Source organism: Hermetia illucens, chromosome 3 (genome assembly GCF_905115235.1).
Source record: "Hermetia illucens chromosome 3, iHerIll2.2.curated.20191125, whole genome shotgun sequence".
Classification (NCBI taxonomy): Eukaryota; Metazoa; Arthropoda; class Insecta; order Diptera; family Stratiomyidae; genus Hermetia; species Hermetia illucens.
Genome location: NC_051851.1, coordinates 104,929,567 through 104,950,490, shown reverse-complemented (window position 1 = coordinate 104,950,490; position 20,924 = coordinate 104,929,567). Strand labels below are relative to the sequence as shown.

General features: G+C 41.3%; 1 protein-coding gene across 1 annotated transcript in view; it reads right to left on the bottom strand.

Annotated features, from left to right (window-relative positions):
* LOC119653216 (headcase protein) overlaps positions 1 to 9,388 on the bottom strand; it is a 109,544-nt gene extending 100,156 nt beyond the window's left edge. The window contains exon 1 of the mRNA XM_038057788.1: positions 7,601 to 9,388. Within this exon, the coding sequence (XP_037913716.1) occupies positions 7,601 to 8,457 (857 nt within the window). The 5' untranslated portion in view covers positions 8,458 to 9,388. The remainder of the gene's footprint in view (positions 1 to 7,600) is intronic.
* Between the last annotated feature and the right edge of the window lie 11,536 nt (positions 9,389 to 20,924).

The following is a 20,924-nucleotide window of genomic DNA, read 5'->3' as shown; positions in this document are numbered from 1 at the left end:
AAGACCGGCTTCGAAAAGTACTAACCGAGACCTTTCATTTGATACCCCACATGACTATATTCGGTGAAAAAAAAATTTTACACTTCCCTTTTACATGAATGGGGACGGGGACGTAGAAGAAGGACTGCATGTCTGGGCGTTCACAGTTCCCACCTTCTAACCAAATTTCGTGTCAACGGGTATAGCCGTTTCTGAGAAAAGTGCGTGTGACAGACAGACAGACAGACGGACACACAGACAGACTTTGAACCGACTTTAATAAGGTTTTGTTTTGCAAACAAAACCTTAAAAACGTGAAGTGCAACAGAAAACACCCTCACAAGTTTTGAGCAGAACATATCATAGAAGAGAACACTACTGATCTCGGCTGCCTTTCTTAACCGTACATTTAATCTAGCACCAGCAATGATAACAATACAGATCAATTTTACTTAAAGCAAAGAATCTGCATCCACGTATTCACTTGCCAAGAGAGCAACCATAACAAAAATAGATTCACAAGCGGTGCTCGATGCCGACATCAGCTCATTACAAAACATTACTTTTCAGAGAAGTAATATCATCATCACTTTTGTAATGCGATGATGCGCTGATGTTAGCTGATGCGATAATGCAAAGTAATGCGCTGAGGAAGGGAGGATTTAATCATACAAGTGATGAAACAATATTTTGCGAATATGCTAACGTTTTCGATAATAAGCATATAGCTTACTTAACATAAACCAAAAACTGAGAAAAATCGAACTGATCTTAAAATCAAATATCGCTTATCGTACTTTTAGTTTACGCTCATGAAAAAGGCCATTATGTTTTCGCTAACTTTCCATAAATAGCAACGACTGACTGTTTCATATCGCTCATCGAACACTGAATCGTCTATGCCCTGAAAGCAATATCACCGTTAATGGGAACCAAGTGATTTCTTCCATTTATTCACTCATTAGATGGGTACGAATTTTGATGGGCCAGGGCTAAGCCACGCAAAAAAAAAACAAAAAAGTTTTATTTTTAAGGGGAATACTTAGTTCATATGATGGATCGCATCAAACTGTCTCTCTTGTTTCTAATGCCCTGGACCAAACATCAGTCACCATCTCTATAAAACTGATGCCAGAAACATGCCAGAAAGTTTCTCCCCAATTAATCCAGTCCGTCATCAAGGTGATGCGGTCTCAGGATCCCCTTAAAAATTAAATTGTTTCTACTTCGCCCAGCTTTAGCCCCAACCAGGCAATTTTCCCTTTCATCGATCCTTAAAAATATAGTTTACTTAGATATTTTGTGCAATTGATTTCCAGAAAATTCTTGGCGTTCAAAAGGAACAAAATATATTTCATACAAACTAGACTTCCGTAATCCCTCTAACGCAGGTTTCTTGACCTAATTCAAGATAGGTGTTCATTTCTCCAGAAATTCAACAGCATTCTTTTCTCCACCAACAAGCTTTTTCGGAATTTCCAAACAACCGAAAAATCTCAAAACAAAATTCATGAATTTCCCTCTTTCTCACCTAAGAGTAAATTACGAGTCACGTCGGCTCTAGGTCAAGGTGAACGTAAATTTAGAAGTATATTTGCCCATACTGTCATGCTCTCCCCATCACCCTCTTTCTCCGAATTTTGCTGTCGTTGCTTAAAACACCACATCGACATCTTACTCCGCATTGTGTATCGTCAGGGAATTCCCCATGCCTCACTCAGGAAAAGCGACAACGAACGGCCTAAGGAAAATCAATTATTTTTGACTTGGTGTCAGACAAAAAGTTCTGTTGCGTTTGTTGTGTTCCTACACGCACAATCTTTAACCAATTCTCCCGCTAGCATTTCTCCTTCATCCTTTGACAATAAATTTAAGATTGTGTCAGGAGAGTTTTTTTAGTCTTCGTTTTACGAGCTGAATTTTTCGTAGAAAATCAATAGACTTGAGAACAACCTTTTAAGAGTATGTGGATGCCGATGAAACAGATTTTTACGAGAAATGCCTTATGTTAAGAAGCTAGAATATTTTTTTAAGTAAACTAACTTAGTTATATACATATGATGAAACCTACATATATATTTATGTTTTCAGTTAAAGTGTATTAAACGCAACTGATTTGAGAAGTTAAATATATTAAAAGTAAGAAAAATTACGTCAATGAATTGTTAATTCTTCAAATCAATAAGATAACTCAAAGAGAATAATGTCGCGAAAAAACACGTGGAAGTATTAGATTCACTATTCATGTAAATTAATATACCAGCATCTTCTTTAGGGTTTTTGTAAAAAAACCTTATGAAAATCGGTTTACTGTCTGTCTGTCACACGCAATTTTCTTCAAAATCGCAGCACCGATTCGAATGTAATTTCGAGGACATATGGAGATGAAATCCCCATGCATACAGTGAGTAACATAAATTTGCGTGAAGTTTAATAGGAGGCTCCCCATATATACAAAGGGGGTCTTGCGGGGAATCAGAGGAAAAGTCTCGATTAGTTCTTTTCTAAACGAACTTTCAACGTAAATTGTGCAAGTAAGAAATCAAAATGGGCATATTCAAACTGAGGCAAGACACATTTTCGGAAACTACGCAAACCAAAAATTTACACCATACATACATACATGTACATACTTGCGGATAGTAACCAAAATGATAGATATGTATGTAGTACCAGCAGTTTTTAATTTACGTGCATAATGTATGCTTTTGCGAGCGGTGTGAAGTGAAAATGCGTGAAGATTTATTAGTTTAATTTATAGTGCTCTATTTAAAAAAAGATAGTTTTTTTTTAAATTTATTGATTGCAGGTTTTTCACAATTTAGTTTAAAAACAATTGAAATTTTTAAGATGCGATTATATGATATGGAATATATTCTATAATACATTCAGAATAATACATAATTCAAAATAAATACACTTCCTTATTATTTTGAGTCCTTATTTGGGCTGCTGGCTGGCTGCACTGGCATCTTTGTGTGCTGGGTGAAATCTACCACGACCCGAAGAGTAAAGTTGTATATCGAAGTCGCTCAGGATCTTTGTCGGTGTTCATGAGAGAAGCGTCCTCTCGCCAGTACTCAGTTTTTTTCATGGATACTGGTGTCCAACGCGTCACACACAGCTATATGTAGATGATTTTTCGCGGCTTCTAAGCTGATCTAGAGCTACCAGTCCAAAATTGTAATAATCGCCCCTTGAAGCACGATCTCGAACTGAATTCCAACAAAACAGAATTGTCGACCAGCCCCAATGAAGCAGCCAATATCACAGTCAATGTCAGTGGCCTCCCAAGACCTGAAAGATCTAAGGAGCTTTATCACCTAAGCTCCTTTTGAATTTTTTTTTACTTTACTGTAAGTACTGTTTCCGAAACTAATCAAACAACCTAACTAATCAACCAATTCGCTTGATCCTTTAACTTTTTTATCCCTCCGCTATTTTGTTGTTTTTGCATAAAAAAATGATTGAGCGTGAGATCATAAATCTTTTTAATTTTTTGTTTTCACAACATCCAAACTGAAGTCTGCAACTTCAATCAGATGGTTTCCATAACTTCGTTGATCGTTCTTATCGACACCCGTCAAATCCCAAATATACCCACAGCGTTTGGATTGGATCAATTGGATAACACGCTATGATCACATCTGCAATCGGAGTGGAACTGCACTTGTCAAAATACATCCCGTTACGATATCTTTATAAATGTAGTTAATAATAGCATATAATTCAAAATATTGCGTTTCACGTAAATTTATTGCATTCTAGGACATGTTTGACGTCATCATCATATGTTTAAAGTGAACTTATAGGAACAGCGGAGACACTTTCGCTTTTCTTTTTTAGTTACTTGAATAACAATATTGATTACTGGAGAGAGGCATGTGTGTGTATACGTATATGCTAATGAAATTTGCGGGAAGTCTTTAATAAGATGGACGTGTGCGTAAGTATGCTTTCGTGAAATAAACAATGAAATCGCATTTGGAAAAAAATTGTCTTGAACCAGTGATGCCAAAATATATCAAGCGGTAAATTAAACATCACAAACCGTATTCTCCGCCTACAACTATTGATGAGCCCTTAGCTGCTACCAGAACATTCAATGAAATAAAAAAACAAGGTGGGATACCGGAAGCCGGGCGCTTGGGATAAAATGTTTTGTATTCATCTCATATGAGGAGCTCCCTATTAACGGTTTTCCATTCATACATACCTAAAATTGGAAAATATTCCTTCATTAATTGCTAAAGTCCAGTTGTACATATGTATATACATATCAAAGCATCAATTGCCCATCCAAATTGTACAAAAGTATCCATATATGTACTTAAAGTGAATACCACTGATACTAACGTACACACATATCTATCTTATTGGACGCTGCTGACAATGATACTTTCTAGCGCTTTAACTGCAACTAATCAAATACATAATAAATAGTTGTCAAGATCGATGTATTGTAATATTACACTTGGAATAAACTTTCACAGAAGGTCGCGTAGGCCAAACAATTGTAATAGCCACCGATTGCAGTTAAGCAAAGTTAGTTAAAGCTACAAATACACAAATAAATAAAAAGTGCTGAAAACGGAAAACTACAATATCCCTATAGACCCCCCGCTCATATAAGACCAATTTATATGATGTCATCATACACGTCTTAAAGTGCAATAAATTCATGTCAAATACGAAACTAACCCTCTATATAACTTTGTTAATAATAGTTGGATTTCATTCGGGTAATATACCTGTGATACATATACTATATACTCTCGGTGTGATACAGTCGAGTAATACGCATTTAGTATTTGTCAATAGACGGGTAAGGTATTTCTTGCAAATAATAACATGCACAATAGAGCTGCCAAGAAATTGAGGATCACTATCTCACGTCACCAGGGAGGATTTAAAAACATTGCACTATAATAGAGAATGGGATCCCATGGCTAATGCTACTTCAATTCAGCAGAAGATCGACATGTGGAGAAGGAAATTCATTCACGGAGGTCATATCAAAAATTTTTTGTTGCCGAAGCCTCCAACAAATGATTGACCGATGGTGTACTAGTTTATGAGACCGAAGCATTCCTAACTTAAATTCAGGATGCTTCATGGCTTCTCAATCACCAACTCCAGTTGTAGGTAATGCAACTGCGAAGAGGAGACCATCCAGCACATAAGATCTGCGTGCAGGATATTACAGTACCGAGTACACAAATCATCATAACTCCGTCTGCAAGATTTTCCATCAAAACCTTGCGTTGAAGTTAACTTAGTGGTGACCTACCATGCTTATTAAAAGCATACTCGGCAGAGAAATTTTAGCAAATGATCGGCATTCATTTCGAGTCCTCATACCCCTGCATTTTACGCAATAGAGGAAGGAGGATTATTCTCGAAAAATACTAACTGAACCCTTTCGTTTATTACCCCGCACGACAATATTCTTTTAACTTAAAACTTACCTTAGCATATTAAAAAAAAATAACCAAAACAATATTAATTCATTATTCTTCCATAAATTTTAGAAGACCACACTCGATTTCACGCATACAAGGTAGTATACACCTTAAATTTTGCTGATAGGAGGCACTCAACTGGTAAATCACTGTTAAGGCGCGGCATGGTGGCAGCTTCGTTTTTTTTTCAGATTTTTAAGTTGAGTGGATTCTAAGAATGATTCCGAACAAATGACCACTTTCCAGCCCCTTCATCAGATATCAGAACTGATGCTAGCTTCGGAAAGCACTGTACATATTCGTTGAAAAAAAAATTACACCCCGTTTTCGCATGTATGGGGATCCCCCGCCCCTAACCACAGCGTGGAATAATGTTACTCCCTACACACTACTCCCATTGCACAAAATTCGGTGTCAATACGTGCACCCGTTTCCGAGAGAAATGCGTGACAGATAAGACTATAAACAGAAATCATAAAATTTCCACCCAAAAATATCAATCGGAGGGAAACATACCAAAACACTTATGTGTATTTTCAGTAACAGCTACGATAGTCCTGCTAGTCCAGGTCAATTAAAACCAAGCCAGCCCGACTATCAAGGGTGTATAAAAATTGTCAAAGAAAAATATTTATTCATTTATTTTAACCAACAAAGCATACATTCTTAAATAAAACAATAACAATCCTTTCATTTCACCATAAACATTATAAATATGTTTCAAAAATACAGTAAAAAACAATAATGCAATTTGGTTAAATATGTTGCGTTTTAGTCCATCGGTTGGATAAGTGCCGTGCAGTCAGGTTAGGGACATCGTCACAATTTGACCATCATTACCAATTCGCCTTCTAAAATCATCCATGTACACACAATATAAAAACATAAAAATACTTCCCCAGTTTTCTCTATGTCTGAAATAGTAGATGTACCTCATTCCATTATTGAGTTGAATTAAATTGTTTTCTTTTTCGACAAGGGTTAGCGTTTTATGAGAACCTTTTCCATGCCATTTTCGCGAAAAACTAACTAAAACATTTTTTTTTCTCCTGTATTCCGTAGTTATCTGCTACTTTACCGTTCTATGAGTTCCGTATGTCAAGTGAATTTTCGGGGATTTTTCATTGCATTGCATTGATGATTGCATTATTTGACATGCAATCCGGATTAGCGAAACTGTGGTCGGTCGAGATTACAAGGGAAACTTTTCAGTTTGTCACCCTATCCGGTCACAGTAGGATCCGAAATGGCGGGGCCACACTGTATTGCATGCACCTCAATTTAGAAGAAAAAACAAATATTTTGATAAGCTTCTCTCGTAGTTTTCAATCTGGCAAATGAGACTTGGCCGCGCAAAATGGAAATTAATTATTGGCTGACGCTCGTACTTTGAGATGTTTTCCAATTAATTTGCCACATGTGGTAGAATACTACTTAATTCCTTATAACCAGACACCACATGAGAGACGCTCTCCACTTTTGAATTGTTATGAAAACTAAACGTACTACACTATATGGGTTGCCCTGGGATAGTTTACCATTCCTCGAAATGATACCTTCTAAGCAAAACCAAAATTGACATGGCTCTATTGTACCGTGTATGTACTCTTCTCTATTATGTATGGTCTTTTAGACTCATCACAAAAAGTTGTCATAAATTCCAGGGGACGCTAATCAATACTGAATGAACAACCCCCAATCCAGTTAGACTGACACAAATTTTTCGGCGGGTACCAAATTTTTTCAGATCGCGATCGAACTTAATTGAAAACCATGAAATACTTAGTTCTATGTCAGTGTACTCCCACAGACTATAAACCGCTCCGATTGTAATTTCATTTAGAAGCGATTTAAGGGTTCCATAATTTAGATGCACATCTATTCAGCCAATCGAACTGTCCTAACGGAAGGGTGCGGCGTTTGGACCTGATTCGCCCCGAAAATGGCACTAGCATATGTCAAAGTCACAAACGCGACAATACTTTTTGAGCAACTTGAGGCAATGGCGCCATCATTAGCTCTCATACGTTTTTTCGACCGCCGGCGATGCTTCAACTTCTTACACACATCAAGACAGATTCAAGCCTGGCTTGGGAGCATATGCTTTTCAGTTTCCGTGAATAGTTTTCTACGCAATAACAATCAATTTGTAAACTTACCGAACACGTTCTGAATAAAGTTCCACCTTGGACTTTTGTTCTACCTGATGCAAGTGCTGTGAAGGCGACGGTTGTTTCTTCCCGGTGCTGCCACTGTGGATGGGAGATAAACTGGGCTCGCTGGACCCCGAAACAGGTGGTGAGGTGGACCCATTACTCGACGACAAGCTGCCGGCTCGCGCCCGAAGATCCATCGAGGATATAATTGAGCCGTTATTGTTTACTTGGCTCTTTGGGTGGTAACCTCCCGCATTTGCTGAGGATATGGCCAGCGTGGGCTTCTGGTTGTTACGGTTCCGCTTCTTCTTCTTTTTGGTTGCTTCTTCGTCAAGTCTGCCGAAAACATTGTTATTGAGCGGAGGTGTCCAATCCAAATCCTTGCGAAGGTGGCCTCGGCCACATTTGCAGCCGCAAGCCTTGAATACCAAATCGTAGCCCTTCTTGGTCCACAGATTCTGAGCCCGCTGCCGATCAGACCATGATCGGCCTCGCCCCGTGAGTTTGAGCGATGTCAAGACCACTTGCTCCCAGGCCTCGAAGCACTCTCGGTGCATATACTGACCCGCTGTACAGTTTTCGTTGTTGCAGATAACACGCACGCAGTCACTCAAGTCCTCCAAATTAATCAGGCCGTACTCGCTGCTCGACTTCAAACAATCCCCGTTCGGGACGCAACATCTTACGAAATTCTCACTCAGTCTGGCCAGAGGCGATAGTATGTTGGCTGATCCTGACGTGGGTCCACTAGCGCAGGAAATAGGCGACCCGTCGAAGCCGTGATCGTGACTCCCGAGTCCCAGCAGATTATGAACGTCCATGGCGCTCGAAAGCGGGTTGTTGTTCCTACGCGGCGCCATAAGGAGCAGCGGATGGAGTGTCGTTAAGGCAGCTATTTTCGCTGTTTTTTCTGGCTGTTGAACAAAAACCCGGAAAACGAAAACACAAACGTGGCACACGTTCTCGCTAACTCGACACTGCGGAGCACAAGTTCAATTCCCGTCAACAATTACCAAACGTATGCACCATCGTCCACTGGACTACCAATGCGCTTCCAATCTTTCTCAATAGTCCTGGCAATCTCAGCCCTTCCCTAATCGATCCAGCCGACAAGCACAGCGTTGGCTGGGCCTCACTTCATGAAAATTTTTGAGTCGTTTTAGGCGACCGCCGCGGGCAGGCTAACAGTTAGCACAAAATGCACCAGCAAAATCCCTCGAAACTATTAATCACCAAAAAAAAGCTCACGTTCGTCTATTCACCGCGAAGCCACTTGCAATTTCACTTTTGTTCAGAGTCTGGCTCCAGACACTTTCGCACCTTCACCCGTCCTGCACTCGCAATGCACTTGCACGTCAAGAAGAAGCCACTTGCCCGCGCGGGGAGTTTGCAACGTCTCACTTCGGCAACACCCGCACAGCAGACGCCTTGCATTCGCAGAGCGGAATTGAGTCAGAGGATTTCCGCAGACCGGGAGGAAAAGCAAAACAAATAGCTCCAACTGCACACAATTACACTACGATACGCACTACACAGAGCGCCGGTAACAAAAGACCTCCAAAACTGCAGCGCAGAAAACAGTCTCGGCCAGAAGAGCCGACCTTCAACTCCGCAACGCAGAACTGATCTATCGAAAAGCGAAAATGAAACTGAAACTGGTCGTCGCGCGACTTTCTCGCACCGGCATCGAGCCGAGTTCAAAGTCAAGCAGAAGGGGCGCGGCGCGGGCTCGGAAACCGCACAAAACAGAAGACGTTCGGCCGAACCCCGCGCCGCGCCCTGCCCCCGCAGGGGCGCGGGCAATTCCGGCGTTCCAGCGTCCGTGCAGAAGGAGAGGTCGCGCCGTGCTCCTGTGCTCGTACGCTCCGAACAGGGAAAAGGGTCCTTCAGGAAATTCCACCCATCCCCTCCGACTTTCTATGGATATCCCGCTTTACACATAATGCGGCCTCGAATCGGCTTACGTAACGCACACACAGCCACGGCGGGCGCATTTCCCGTTGCGGAGTGGTGCGGGCTCTTCCCAGTGGTTGCAGTCTGGAGGCCTTGAATAAAGGATGAACCAGCGTCGCCTTGAACTGCCGCTGCAGCCATCGAAGGGGAAAGTGTCCGCAACCGGCACAACCCGTCCCTGAAAGTCGCCACCCTTAGGACTTCGAGCTTCTGCGGGCTGGGGATTGGCGAAGGGGTGCGGCGCCGGCACGACCCTCCGCCGCGAGCGCCTTCGGCGTGCAGTTCATTTTGTTTTGTTTACTACCGGCACTTTTGCTCGTACCCGGCATCCAGGCCAACGCCGGCGAGCACGCACACCATCAACGTGAGAGCGTGCATTCGGCGATTTTCACTTTCGTTTGCTCTCGTCATCGGCTGCGCGTTCCCACACGACGCGAATATTCAGTGAGAAACAAAGGAAAATCGGAGAGCGAGACGACGCGCAAACACATGACGAGTGAACTTGGTGAAAATTCACTCACACACACAGCCCAGCGCAATTCATCGACGTTCTTATTTCTTCATTGCCAATGCCAAAAACTATTTCCAATCCAGTTAGGTTGTACGGCGATGCCTTGCAACGTGCCGGAGCGGATGAACTTGCTTCTATGCAGGATCTCAACGGGCCGAAATGGACGTGATCGCACGCTTGGAATGGATTCGCGCTGTTGCCAATTGGATAGCGTTTCACTTTTCTGTGCATTTTAATGGCCTTCGTCGAGGAGCAGAATGAGGAGTGGAGAGTTTAGGGCGACGAGGAGGAGTCAACCGAAATATTTGTCTAGAGCGCGGCTTCGTTTCTGTAGCCTAAATCTGCCATGTGGGAATTATTGCGCAGTTTCTTCTATTTGCCACACAAAAAAAGTTCTTTTGAATTGCAATAATCTATCGAACGGGCATATCCGAAAATATTAGAAAAAGGATTCAAGGCATGTGCGCATTGCAGGCAAGCACCTTCGCTTCTCCAAAGACCAGGATCCAAATCTAGGAATGTGTGGCGACAACAAATGCATGGTAACAGAGGAGCCAGGGACATCTCACTGTCCGCCAATATGTGCATACATTCTTGCATATTTAGGTACATTTCACGAATGTGGGAAGTTTTGTAGTTTTCAGCAAATTAAGGACAGTGAAATGGGTATTTAACTAGTGAGATGACTTTCTAACTTGATAACTTAATGCACATTCTTAATTGCGACTTCACTCGGCCCAAGCTTCTCACCGAAAACAGTGGAAGATCGACCTTGGCTACGGAGAGGACAAAGGCTAAAAGGGAAAAAAGTCATACATATTCCAAGGCTTTTTTGCTGAGTTCTGACACAATACCTTGAGGAAGGTATTGTAGAGTGCCACAACTCCGTTCTAGTGACAAAAAATCGTGCGATCACAGCAATGTTGATGCAGGTAAACTTGGAGCTTCGGCAATGCGGCGCTATTTAATGCAATGTATGGATCCGTACTGTAATCTCAAAAACCAACAAACATTGGAAACTTGGGCGAGCCTATTGGAAGATAACATGCGTTCTAAAGCTGGAAAAAAGTAGTGACCCAATCACGCGCATGGAGCCGTAAAACTCGAGACCCGAGCGCCGCAATCGAGAGACACATCCTCAGTCGATGTTTTCCTGCTGCGAGCTTGGGGGCTGCCACCCTCTCTTGGCATCCTCGAGGCATTCAATGGAGGATGCCCTAGTAGATATGTACATATTCTTCTGTGGTTCCGGTTCCAGTGCACTACGCACCGGTTTAAGGGAATCATCCCGTGTGTCGAATTTTTGGCATCAATTGTCTCTAGATATAGTGTAGAATATATGAGCAAAGTGACTTTTGATATTCGGAGTCGTTCGGAAATTAGAGTGTTAAACACGTAAAATGTCACATGCCCGGTTTATGACGATCGCCGTAATAAAGTGCGTATTTATCGATTCGAATGACTTCGCTAAAATCATAAGAATTGAAGCCAAGGCTTTACTTGTGTTTCTTCAAGAGCTCTGAAGTTTATGGACTAGGTATAGTTGATTAATGGTCAGTTAGTATTTTATGGTTAAAAGTCGCTTTGTACGTTTTAAATGTGTTTTTCTCAAAACTGCATGTTGAAAATCTGCTGCCACCATAGCCCAAAATGTATCCAACGAAATTCTTTGAAATTTTCAGGACCTATTCAGAACATACTTCTACGGTCTGCAAACTTGAATAATTCCGATTCATTCAGTAGTTTTCTTAATTCGTTAAATAAGCCTTGAAAAAACACCAAAATTTACAAAAAAAAGTTTATCAAGGCACCAAAAATTTAGCTTGAAAGCGAAATTTTTTAATAATCCTAGTTTGCGGATTGTCGTTAAGTCCGCACGTTAAAATGCAAACGCAAACTAGGATTATTAAAAAATTTAGCTTTCAAGTTGTTCATACAAAACTGCAGTAATAAAAAATATAATATGGATCATGGTATGATATAATAGTTTGTTGAAAATCCTACTATTACGGACAAAGTTACAGTAGTTTAAATTTATCTTTTCCGTGGAAATTTACTGCAACCCAAAACACTGAATATTAATATCACTTTAGTCTAGTCTGAATAGTCTGCTAAATGCCGACTTGTTTTTATTATTGGATCTTTTAATTGTTTGTTCCGTAGAACCTAGCAATGCGTTAACAAGTATCAATATTTAAACATTTTGAAGGTTTTGCCTACAACGAAACCTCATTAATTCCGATGCGGTGTCTATCTGTCAGTCTGTCACACCCAATTTATTCCGAAACCGCTGAAGCTTTTATCACGAAATTCTGTGAGAACATGTGGTCTGCGAGCCTCTTTATATGCAATGGGTGGCATGATTTTATGTTGAGTTTAAGGGGGCCATACATGTGAAAGTGGGTGTAAAATTTCTGTTATCAGAATATGGTCATGTGTGGTATCAAATGAAGGGACTCAATGAGTACTTTTCAGGACTAGCCTAAGTTTTTATATCAGCTAGCACACAAGGACACTAGGACCCAAAATGTAGTTAGTTGTAGTAGTTCTTAGAACTTACCCAACCGAAAAATCTGGAAATAATCACAAAGACGCACCTATATAAAATCTAGGTCACAAAGTACCTACCGCTTTGCTGTGCTTTATCTGCTTAACGACGCTATGCTATATTTTGGAAATTTATCAGAAAGGCCCCTTAAATGATAGAAGTATGAAATTTGCCACGAATTCGACAATTTCTAACAAAGCTATAATAGGTAAAAACTTTCAATTCAGTGCCAATTTACTTCCCAGAAGACATCATATATAAGATGTATTCTATGTGTATGGCGCATCAATGCCCAAATAAAGTGTAGGGACTGAGATACGAAAATCTCATATATGCATGAAAACGAAGGCGTATGGGATCATCTTATTTCAACCTTTTTATCTTTTTTAGTTATTTGCGTATTGCGCTCAGTTTCTGGGTGCGAGACACACATGTATATACAGTGGCTGTTGTATATGAAGTAAGACGGAGGGTAGTGAACAATATTTATTTGTTTAGGATGAGCTTAATATTTATATCTTCAATATGTATACATGTATGACTTGGGATTTGGAAATACATGAAAGAATATTCAGCTATGTTCGAATGGATAAACGTGTATTGAAATGTAAGGAAAGCACAAAACCAATAAACAAATACCTGAACCGTCCAATTTTTGGTTTCCTGGCAGCTCAACGTCTATTTTACAAAATGGATGGATGCATTGCTGAACGATGAAACTGTCCAATTGTGCTGTTTTATGTCGAAGCCAAAATTGTCAGAGCGGTATGACACGATGATTATTGAGGTGTCGCTACACTCTCGCAGGCCGCGGTTTTTCGAACAGTTTGGATAAAATGTTAACAGTTCATAGGTCGGCACGATGAGAGTTGGATACGATTCTCGCAACAATTTGGGATCAAAGTGATTTGGGGCAACCTCTACTTTCCTTTAAAATACCCTAAGCAAAGCATACTGTTCGCAAGTAGTGTGATTCGCTGACGACATGGCACCATGGAACGTTCAATTTCCAATTTCGCCAAGGAAGTATCCCTACAACTTGGTGAAGCAGCGCAAGAAGTCAGCCTAAAAGTTAATGAAAAGCAAAACAAAATTCATAACAGAATCAGGAAGACACGCGCCAAATACCACAAAACCTGACAAAGGGTGACTTTAATTTTTAAAAAATGGATAACTGTGTGTGTAATGAAAAAGGCGAAATTGAGAGACGAATAATGATGGCTAAGAAATCATACTACTCAGTCCTAAGGATAATGAAAAGTAAAAATGTGCACAGGAAAAATAAGCTCCGCATATACAAGATCATAATACGACCTGTGCTACTGTACGACTATGAATCGTGGACTCTATAGAGGCGTTAGAAAAGGCCATCGACACATTCGAACCTAAAGTTCTACGTCGAATACTTGGACCGATAAAAGATGGAACTGACTGGCGAATTAGATAAAACCGTGAGTTGTACAGGCTCTATGATGACACAACAACATCGGTGGTAGTAAAACTACGAAAATTGCAGTGAGCCGGTCACGTAGAATGGATGGATGACAAGCGAATACCTAACAGGGTATTCAAAGGCACATGCGAGGGATCCCGCTCAGTGGGAAAGCCACGTAAACGGTGTGAGAACTCAGTGCGCTGAAATTTTATAGCTGGGGAAGAAGAAAACAGCCCAGTTTGGTTTGAATCAACTGTTTAAAGCTGCCAATTATTTTCCGGCGGCGAACGGCCTTGAGATAGCTCATGAATCCCGTTGCAGTTTCTTCATTGCCACCAGCCCGTCGGTTAGTGGAAAGCCTTCTTGCAGATTTTCATTTTTCTTTGTTTTTCCATGTTCGCCGCAGACAAGTATTCACTAATTTTTCTTCCTTTTCCTTTGTGGAGAGCTCAGCTGCTTGAAGCAGTTATTGAAAGGTTATTTTAGAAAGGCGCCCTCCGATATGAACTCCAACGTAATCACTAGCGGCCAGGAATTTATGGCCGAGAGGTCAAAGAATTTGGGAAATTCTATTATTTTGAATCTTAGTGGACAGAATATGACTGATATAGTCAGTTTTCCACTAAAGTTTTCGAAATAGGTAGAAATTGCTTAAATATTGCTTCCCGGACCTAACTCTCGGGGTGTTTCGTGTCGTAGAATTTGCATCAAGGAATAGCAAAATTATTTTTCGAAGTTCAATAGCTTTCGGTGCTACTCAAGGACACTGCAATTTCACTTTTCTGTTGTGTTATACCAGTGATAAATTTTCAAACTTCGCATTGTGCTTAAAATGTTTCTTATCAGCCACGATTATTCTTTTTTCATTTTAGTTGGCTTTTATTCAACTTGTATTCCTAGATACTCACCCTGTGGTATTATCTGTCTATTGGGCTTTACTTTATATATAGTTTCGTTAACTTTAATAAAAACGTAGAACATCTACTTATACATATAATGCAATCATGCCAATTTCCATGAAAGTCTTGTCCGACAACCAGGAGTAGTACGGAACAGTATTTCCTCATTTCAGCAGCAATCCTATCCCGAATCTCAACTGCTGATGAGTGTTTTAAGCCCGCCATCCAAGTTCAGTTTGGCCTGTCACTTACCCCGGAAGAGCCTGCACGTGGAAGGTGTTGAGATGCAAATTTGAGATATGTTTGTGCGTGAGCATTTATAAACAAGTCGGAAAACCGGAAATTGGACTCTTCAGGTAGATAATAATATTTGAGTCGACATTTATTTGTATTTGTAGCTAACACGTATTGTATATGCATATATTATGTCATAATAGTCACTTTAGCGTGATACTGACATTCAAAGTCTTAGAATTCACACTGAAGCGACAACTTTGACCTACTATCATCATCATCAACGGCGCAACAACCGGTATTCGGTCTAGGCCTGCCTTAATAAGGAACTCCAGACATCCCGGTTTTGCGCCGAGGTTCACCAATTCGATATCCCTAAAAGCAGTATGGCGTCCTGACCTACTCCATCGCTCCATCTCTGGCAGGGTCTGCCTCGTCTTCTTTTCCCACCATAAATATTACCCTTTTATACTTTCCGGGCTGGATCATCTTCATCCATACGGATTAAGTAACCCGCCCACCGTAAGCTATTGAGCCGGATTTTATCCGTAACTTGGCGGTCATGGTATCGTTCATAGATTTCGTCGTTATGTAGGCTACAGAATCGTCCATCCTCATTTAGGGGCCAGAAATTCTTCGAAGGATTTTTCTCTCGAATGCGGCCAAGAGTTCGCAATTTTTCTTGCTAAGAACCCAAGTTTCGGAGAAATATATGAGGACTGGCAAGATCATTGTCTTGTACAGTAAGAGCTTTGACCCTATGGTGAGACGTTTCGAGCGGAACACTTTTTGTAAGCTGAAGTAGGTTCTGTTGGTTGCCCGTGTGCGGATTTCATCATCATAGCTGCTATCGGTTGTGATTTTCGACCCTAGAAGTTACCAACGGTCTCAAAGTTGTAGTCTAATATCTTTATTCTTCCCGTCTGACCAGTGCGGTTTGATGTTGTTGGTTGGTTGGTTTTTTGGGTGCTGACGTTGCCACCATACACTTTGTCTTACTTATAGATGGTACTCAGCAACGTGATACCTCTATAATTCCTGCACTGTGTGGTATCTCCCTTTTTATGTATGAGACAGATAATGCCTCTTTGCCAATCGTCAGGCATTGATTCATAGTCCCACACCTTGAGCACAAGTTGAGGAACCACTTGGTCGCCTCGATATTTAACCAATTTGGCTGTAATTCCATCGGCTCCTGGCGACTTATGATTTTTTAACCGATGAATTGCACGGACTGCTTCTCCTAAACTTGGTGGTGGCAGTATTTGTCCATCGTCTTCCGTTGGCGGGACCTCTAACTCGCCGATGTTCTGGTTGTTCAGTAGCTCATCAAAGTACTCAACCCATCGCTCCAATATGTCCATTCTGTCGGAAATCAGATCAGAACATCGAGGTGTGTAAGGCTACATCCTGCTGACTTGTTGGTAAAATTTGCGCGCCTGGTGCGGTTGCTCCCTGTACTTTTCGAGTTCACAGACCTGTTGCTTCTCCCAGGCTTCCTTTTCCGTCTGTGAAGTCGTTTCTCTGTTCGCCGGAGTTCATGATAAGTCTCCGCGCGTGCCCGCTTTCTTTAAGAATCCAGCATTACTCGGTATGTGGCATTCTTCCGTTCCGTTGGCCGTGGCCGTATCCATGATAACGTTCTTCAGGTGGTTGTAAAGATCATTTGTTGATCCTTCATCTTCAGGATATCTGTTGACTGCGGTTGTTGCGGTATCCATGTCTCTCTTATAGGCGTTGCGGAGGGCTGTGTTGTGGATGGCTTCAGTGTTAACTCTCACCTGATTGTCAGAGGGGATTCTGAGTGGTGTTGGTATTCGACCTCGGAGCATCATGCCAACGAGATAGTGATCCGAGTCTATATTGGCCCCCTTCTGACATTCATCAAGGCTGAGAGGTGGCGGCGTTCGATCAACACGTGGTCAATTTGGTTGAAAGTGGTTCCGTCTGGAGAGACCCACGTATATTTGTGCAGCGCTTTCTGTAGGATGTAACTTCGGGTCTGTAGGATGTAACTTCCGTGGAATCTTTCCTTGATTTTTGTATCATTTTGAGGGTTCTTCGCGTATAGGGAAGAGCGGGATAAACCTACGTATAGAGTGGGTAGCTCGATAAATTAGCTGTTTAGTTTGAACAGCAGTTGCTGCGCTTGTTAGATAAAATATTGCCCTTACATTCAATTGCTGGATGCAAATCGCCGCAGATAATGTACACTGACCATAGAGAACAATGGCCGCAGCTGTGGCTAAATTTTTGGCAGTAATGACATTACTCTTTGCTAGACTGTCCCACTATAATTTTTCCGTGCATGAGGCAGCGTAAACGATAAATGCGATTTGTGTTTTTAGTTGTTCTGTACTTGTTTTGAACTATACATTATAGAGCAGTTTGTGCTTGAATCTGCTGATTATGTTGTGGATATATTTAGCTGAGCAGTACTATTGAAGCAACATGTTCTTTATTTCTTCCGGAGGTATATCTTCTTCTGTTATTTTCTATGCTACTATTAATCCATTAGCGAATTTTAATTGATATGCGGGGAACATCTTTCGAGAGGCTTTAAGAGTTGCAACATCTTTACTATAATCAATTTCTTTGTATTTTTCTTTATATATTTTTCAATATTGAAACGCAGAAGCTTTCCTTCCCAGCTTTACTTCTCGAAAACGTCACTACCTCGCTGGAGTTGATTTCTCGTAAAAATATTGAGAGCAGATAATCGGTTGTTGCTTGAAAGTTCGTTTAACTTAATTGCATTCATTTCATTATTAGTTTGTTTCTCAGATTGTGGAGCGATCCAGGTCTTAATAAATTCCGCGATCCAGGTCTTAATAAATTTTGATTGAGAAGATGTTTCTTTTCATGCCTAACCTGTCATAAACACAAAATTAAAAAAGCTGTGTCGCTTTATAGTGTCCGGATGGCTCAAGCGCTGGTTAGAGCGCTGGGTTATCCTAGCGGAAGATCGCAGTTCAAACCTCATTGGTGGCATAGGGATTTGTTATCGTGACTGGATGTCGGACACCAGTCGACTCAGCTGTGAGTCAAATCAGGGCAAAAATCGCGAACGAGCGCAATGCTGACCACATTGCCTCCTGAATTGCTCTAACACACTTCAAGGCCATGATCCAATATGGATTGTTGTGCTAAGGATTATTATTATATAGCTTTGAACTTAACAATTTCACCTATAAGAGAAAATAAAATATAAAATAACGGCTGTCTCAGCCCAGCTGAAACACAGTTTCCGATGAAAAAAGAAATTGGAACATGTAAAATCTTGGCGAAACTGTCAAGATGAAAACATAATTTTAGAAAAAATGTATTGGTTCAGACTTAACTCCTTCCTAAATAATTAATAAGTATGTGTGCCAAAACTAGAATAGCCGTAGCGTCAAAACGAATTTAGATAGCGATTCGAGATTTTAAACAGATATTCTTATTACTACTAATTATCTATATTTAAAAATTTTCTCCAACAGAAAAACTAACCCTTAAGAGGACTGTCGTCCTTCATTTGACCCCAACTCAAGAGCCTTGATGATGACCCTTGGCGAACAATTTTGAAAACCTTCTAGAGTATTCCTCATACTTCGAAATCCTGGGTACCACTGAAACCGAATTCGTTACCATGTGCCACATCGGAGGCGCGAACCTAGGCGCCATTATGAATTCGCCTCCGCTGCGTCATTCAATGGGCGCAGAAACAACTGACGGACTGACAAGAATGACATTTCTTAACTGTCTCATGGATACTCGGCTTCTCTCCTTCGACCCACAAAGGTGATAACACTGAATATGTATTAAAATAATGTGTATTGATTTAGTTTTAAGTATATTTTTAAAACAAATAGAAATATGAATTTGAACTCCGCCGTGTAAAAGGAGGAGGGATGGATTGCTTCAGCCCGAATGGGTGTACACCACCACAGGGTCTCAGGGGGTAGGTGAGGAAAGTGTAGGAACTTTGCGTCTTACAGATTACTCACTGCGGAAACTATCACTACACCTGGGAGTTCGGGATAAAATGCACTACCAAAAATGAGCAGAAGGAGAATTTTAAGGTCCGATACGGATAACTGGCGAGAGTCGTCTGACTTGGTGACTGGGTTGGGCTAACGTAACGGACAGCACGGCTTTGAAACTGCTAATCGTGGGGCGGTTCAACGTCGACGTCGGTAACAGTTTCAGTACTCGCTAAACTACTCTTCTCCACCGTCCAGCTGAGGTTCCCACTGAGGTTTGGGACGAATTCCAAAGAGCGTGTATAGAATTCTCGGAAATGGATCCTTTGCATAGACCAGGTATTCTCAGGCTCTTTGCATCTCCAACTACTCCGAGAATTCTATCTCAACTCAATGATGAAATAGCTTCTCGGCTGTGTGCTGATATGTCGCTGCTGCAACTGCAATCACTTGTGTATTGAAGTTTTGCTCTCGCGTTATTAGTTTGAGTGACCGAAGAGATCCACCATGGAAAATTCGTTTGGAAAGTCGACGGGACTCACTAAGGCAGGACAGCCTAGCTAAAATGCAGAGGGTTCACAGGAACTATGCCATCCTCAGTAAGACACCCCTAGTTGAAATTCTGGACAGAATAAAGCAGAAACAGCTCAGGTTTGGACCGGGTGCAGAATTTCAGATACAAAAAGTTCACCAGTATACAGCCAGCCGGAGGAATTCCCACCCTTATTCACGGTGGGGATTAACTACCTTGTTCCAAAGAAGGACACGGTGCAACAACATTCTGTCTGAAGAGTAGAAGGGCTGCCGATTTGGGTTTAGGGGTAGCAAAGGGCAACTCATTCCCGACTCGATAGTTGTAAGACAAGCAACTAGATGCCAAAGAAACCTCTTATTTCTGGGCACCTCAAACTTACGGGTTCTCTTTACAAAGAATCACCTCTCTCGCATCTACACCAGAATGGACAGGAAGACATTTTCTATTCATATAAACAGTTTAGCATTGACGTGATCCAACGTGGTTTTCCTATAAGCAACTTGAAGGGTAACAAGGTCCTAAGTTGGTGGGCGAGACGGCATTGGAAAAGTTATTAAACACCCAATGGGGGTCTGTTTGGTCGTTACGTTAAGCACCGGGACTCTAAGACTGATTAGAAACATATGCATGTATATAACAACAATGTATTCTATATGGAATGACAAAAGTAATGTAACCGTTCTTTCATTCGAAGTGGTGAAAATTCAGTCGAACCGGAGGATACTTCTCAATAAAACTATTCCACGCGAGAAGTGAGCTACTTTTTTGAATCTAGAATAATAAGGTGAAGGATAGAGCGACACAATGAGGAAATCTAAGAGCGATACCATGACCGTCCGGTTGTGGATAAAATCCGGCTCAATAGGTTACGGTGGGCGGGTCACTTAATTCGTATGGATGAGGATGATCCCACCCGGAAAGTCTATAAGGGCAATATCTATGGTAGAAAAAGAAGACGAGGCAGACCCTGCCTAAGATGGAGCGATGGCGTAGGTCGGGACGCCAGACAGCTTTTAGGGATATCGAATTGGTGGACCTCGGCGGAAAACCGGGATGTCTGGAGTTCCTTATTAAGACAGGCCTAGACCGGATACCGGTTGTTGCGCCGTTGATGATGATGACAGAGCGACTAATAAACTATTTTAAAACAATGCTTCTCCTTCTATTTCTACATCTTGTCATGTTATCATTCATAGATTTCGTCGTTATGTAGGCTACAGAATCGTCCATCCTCATGTAAGGGGCCA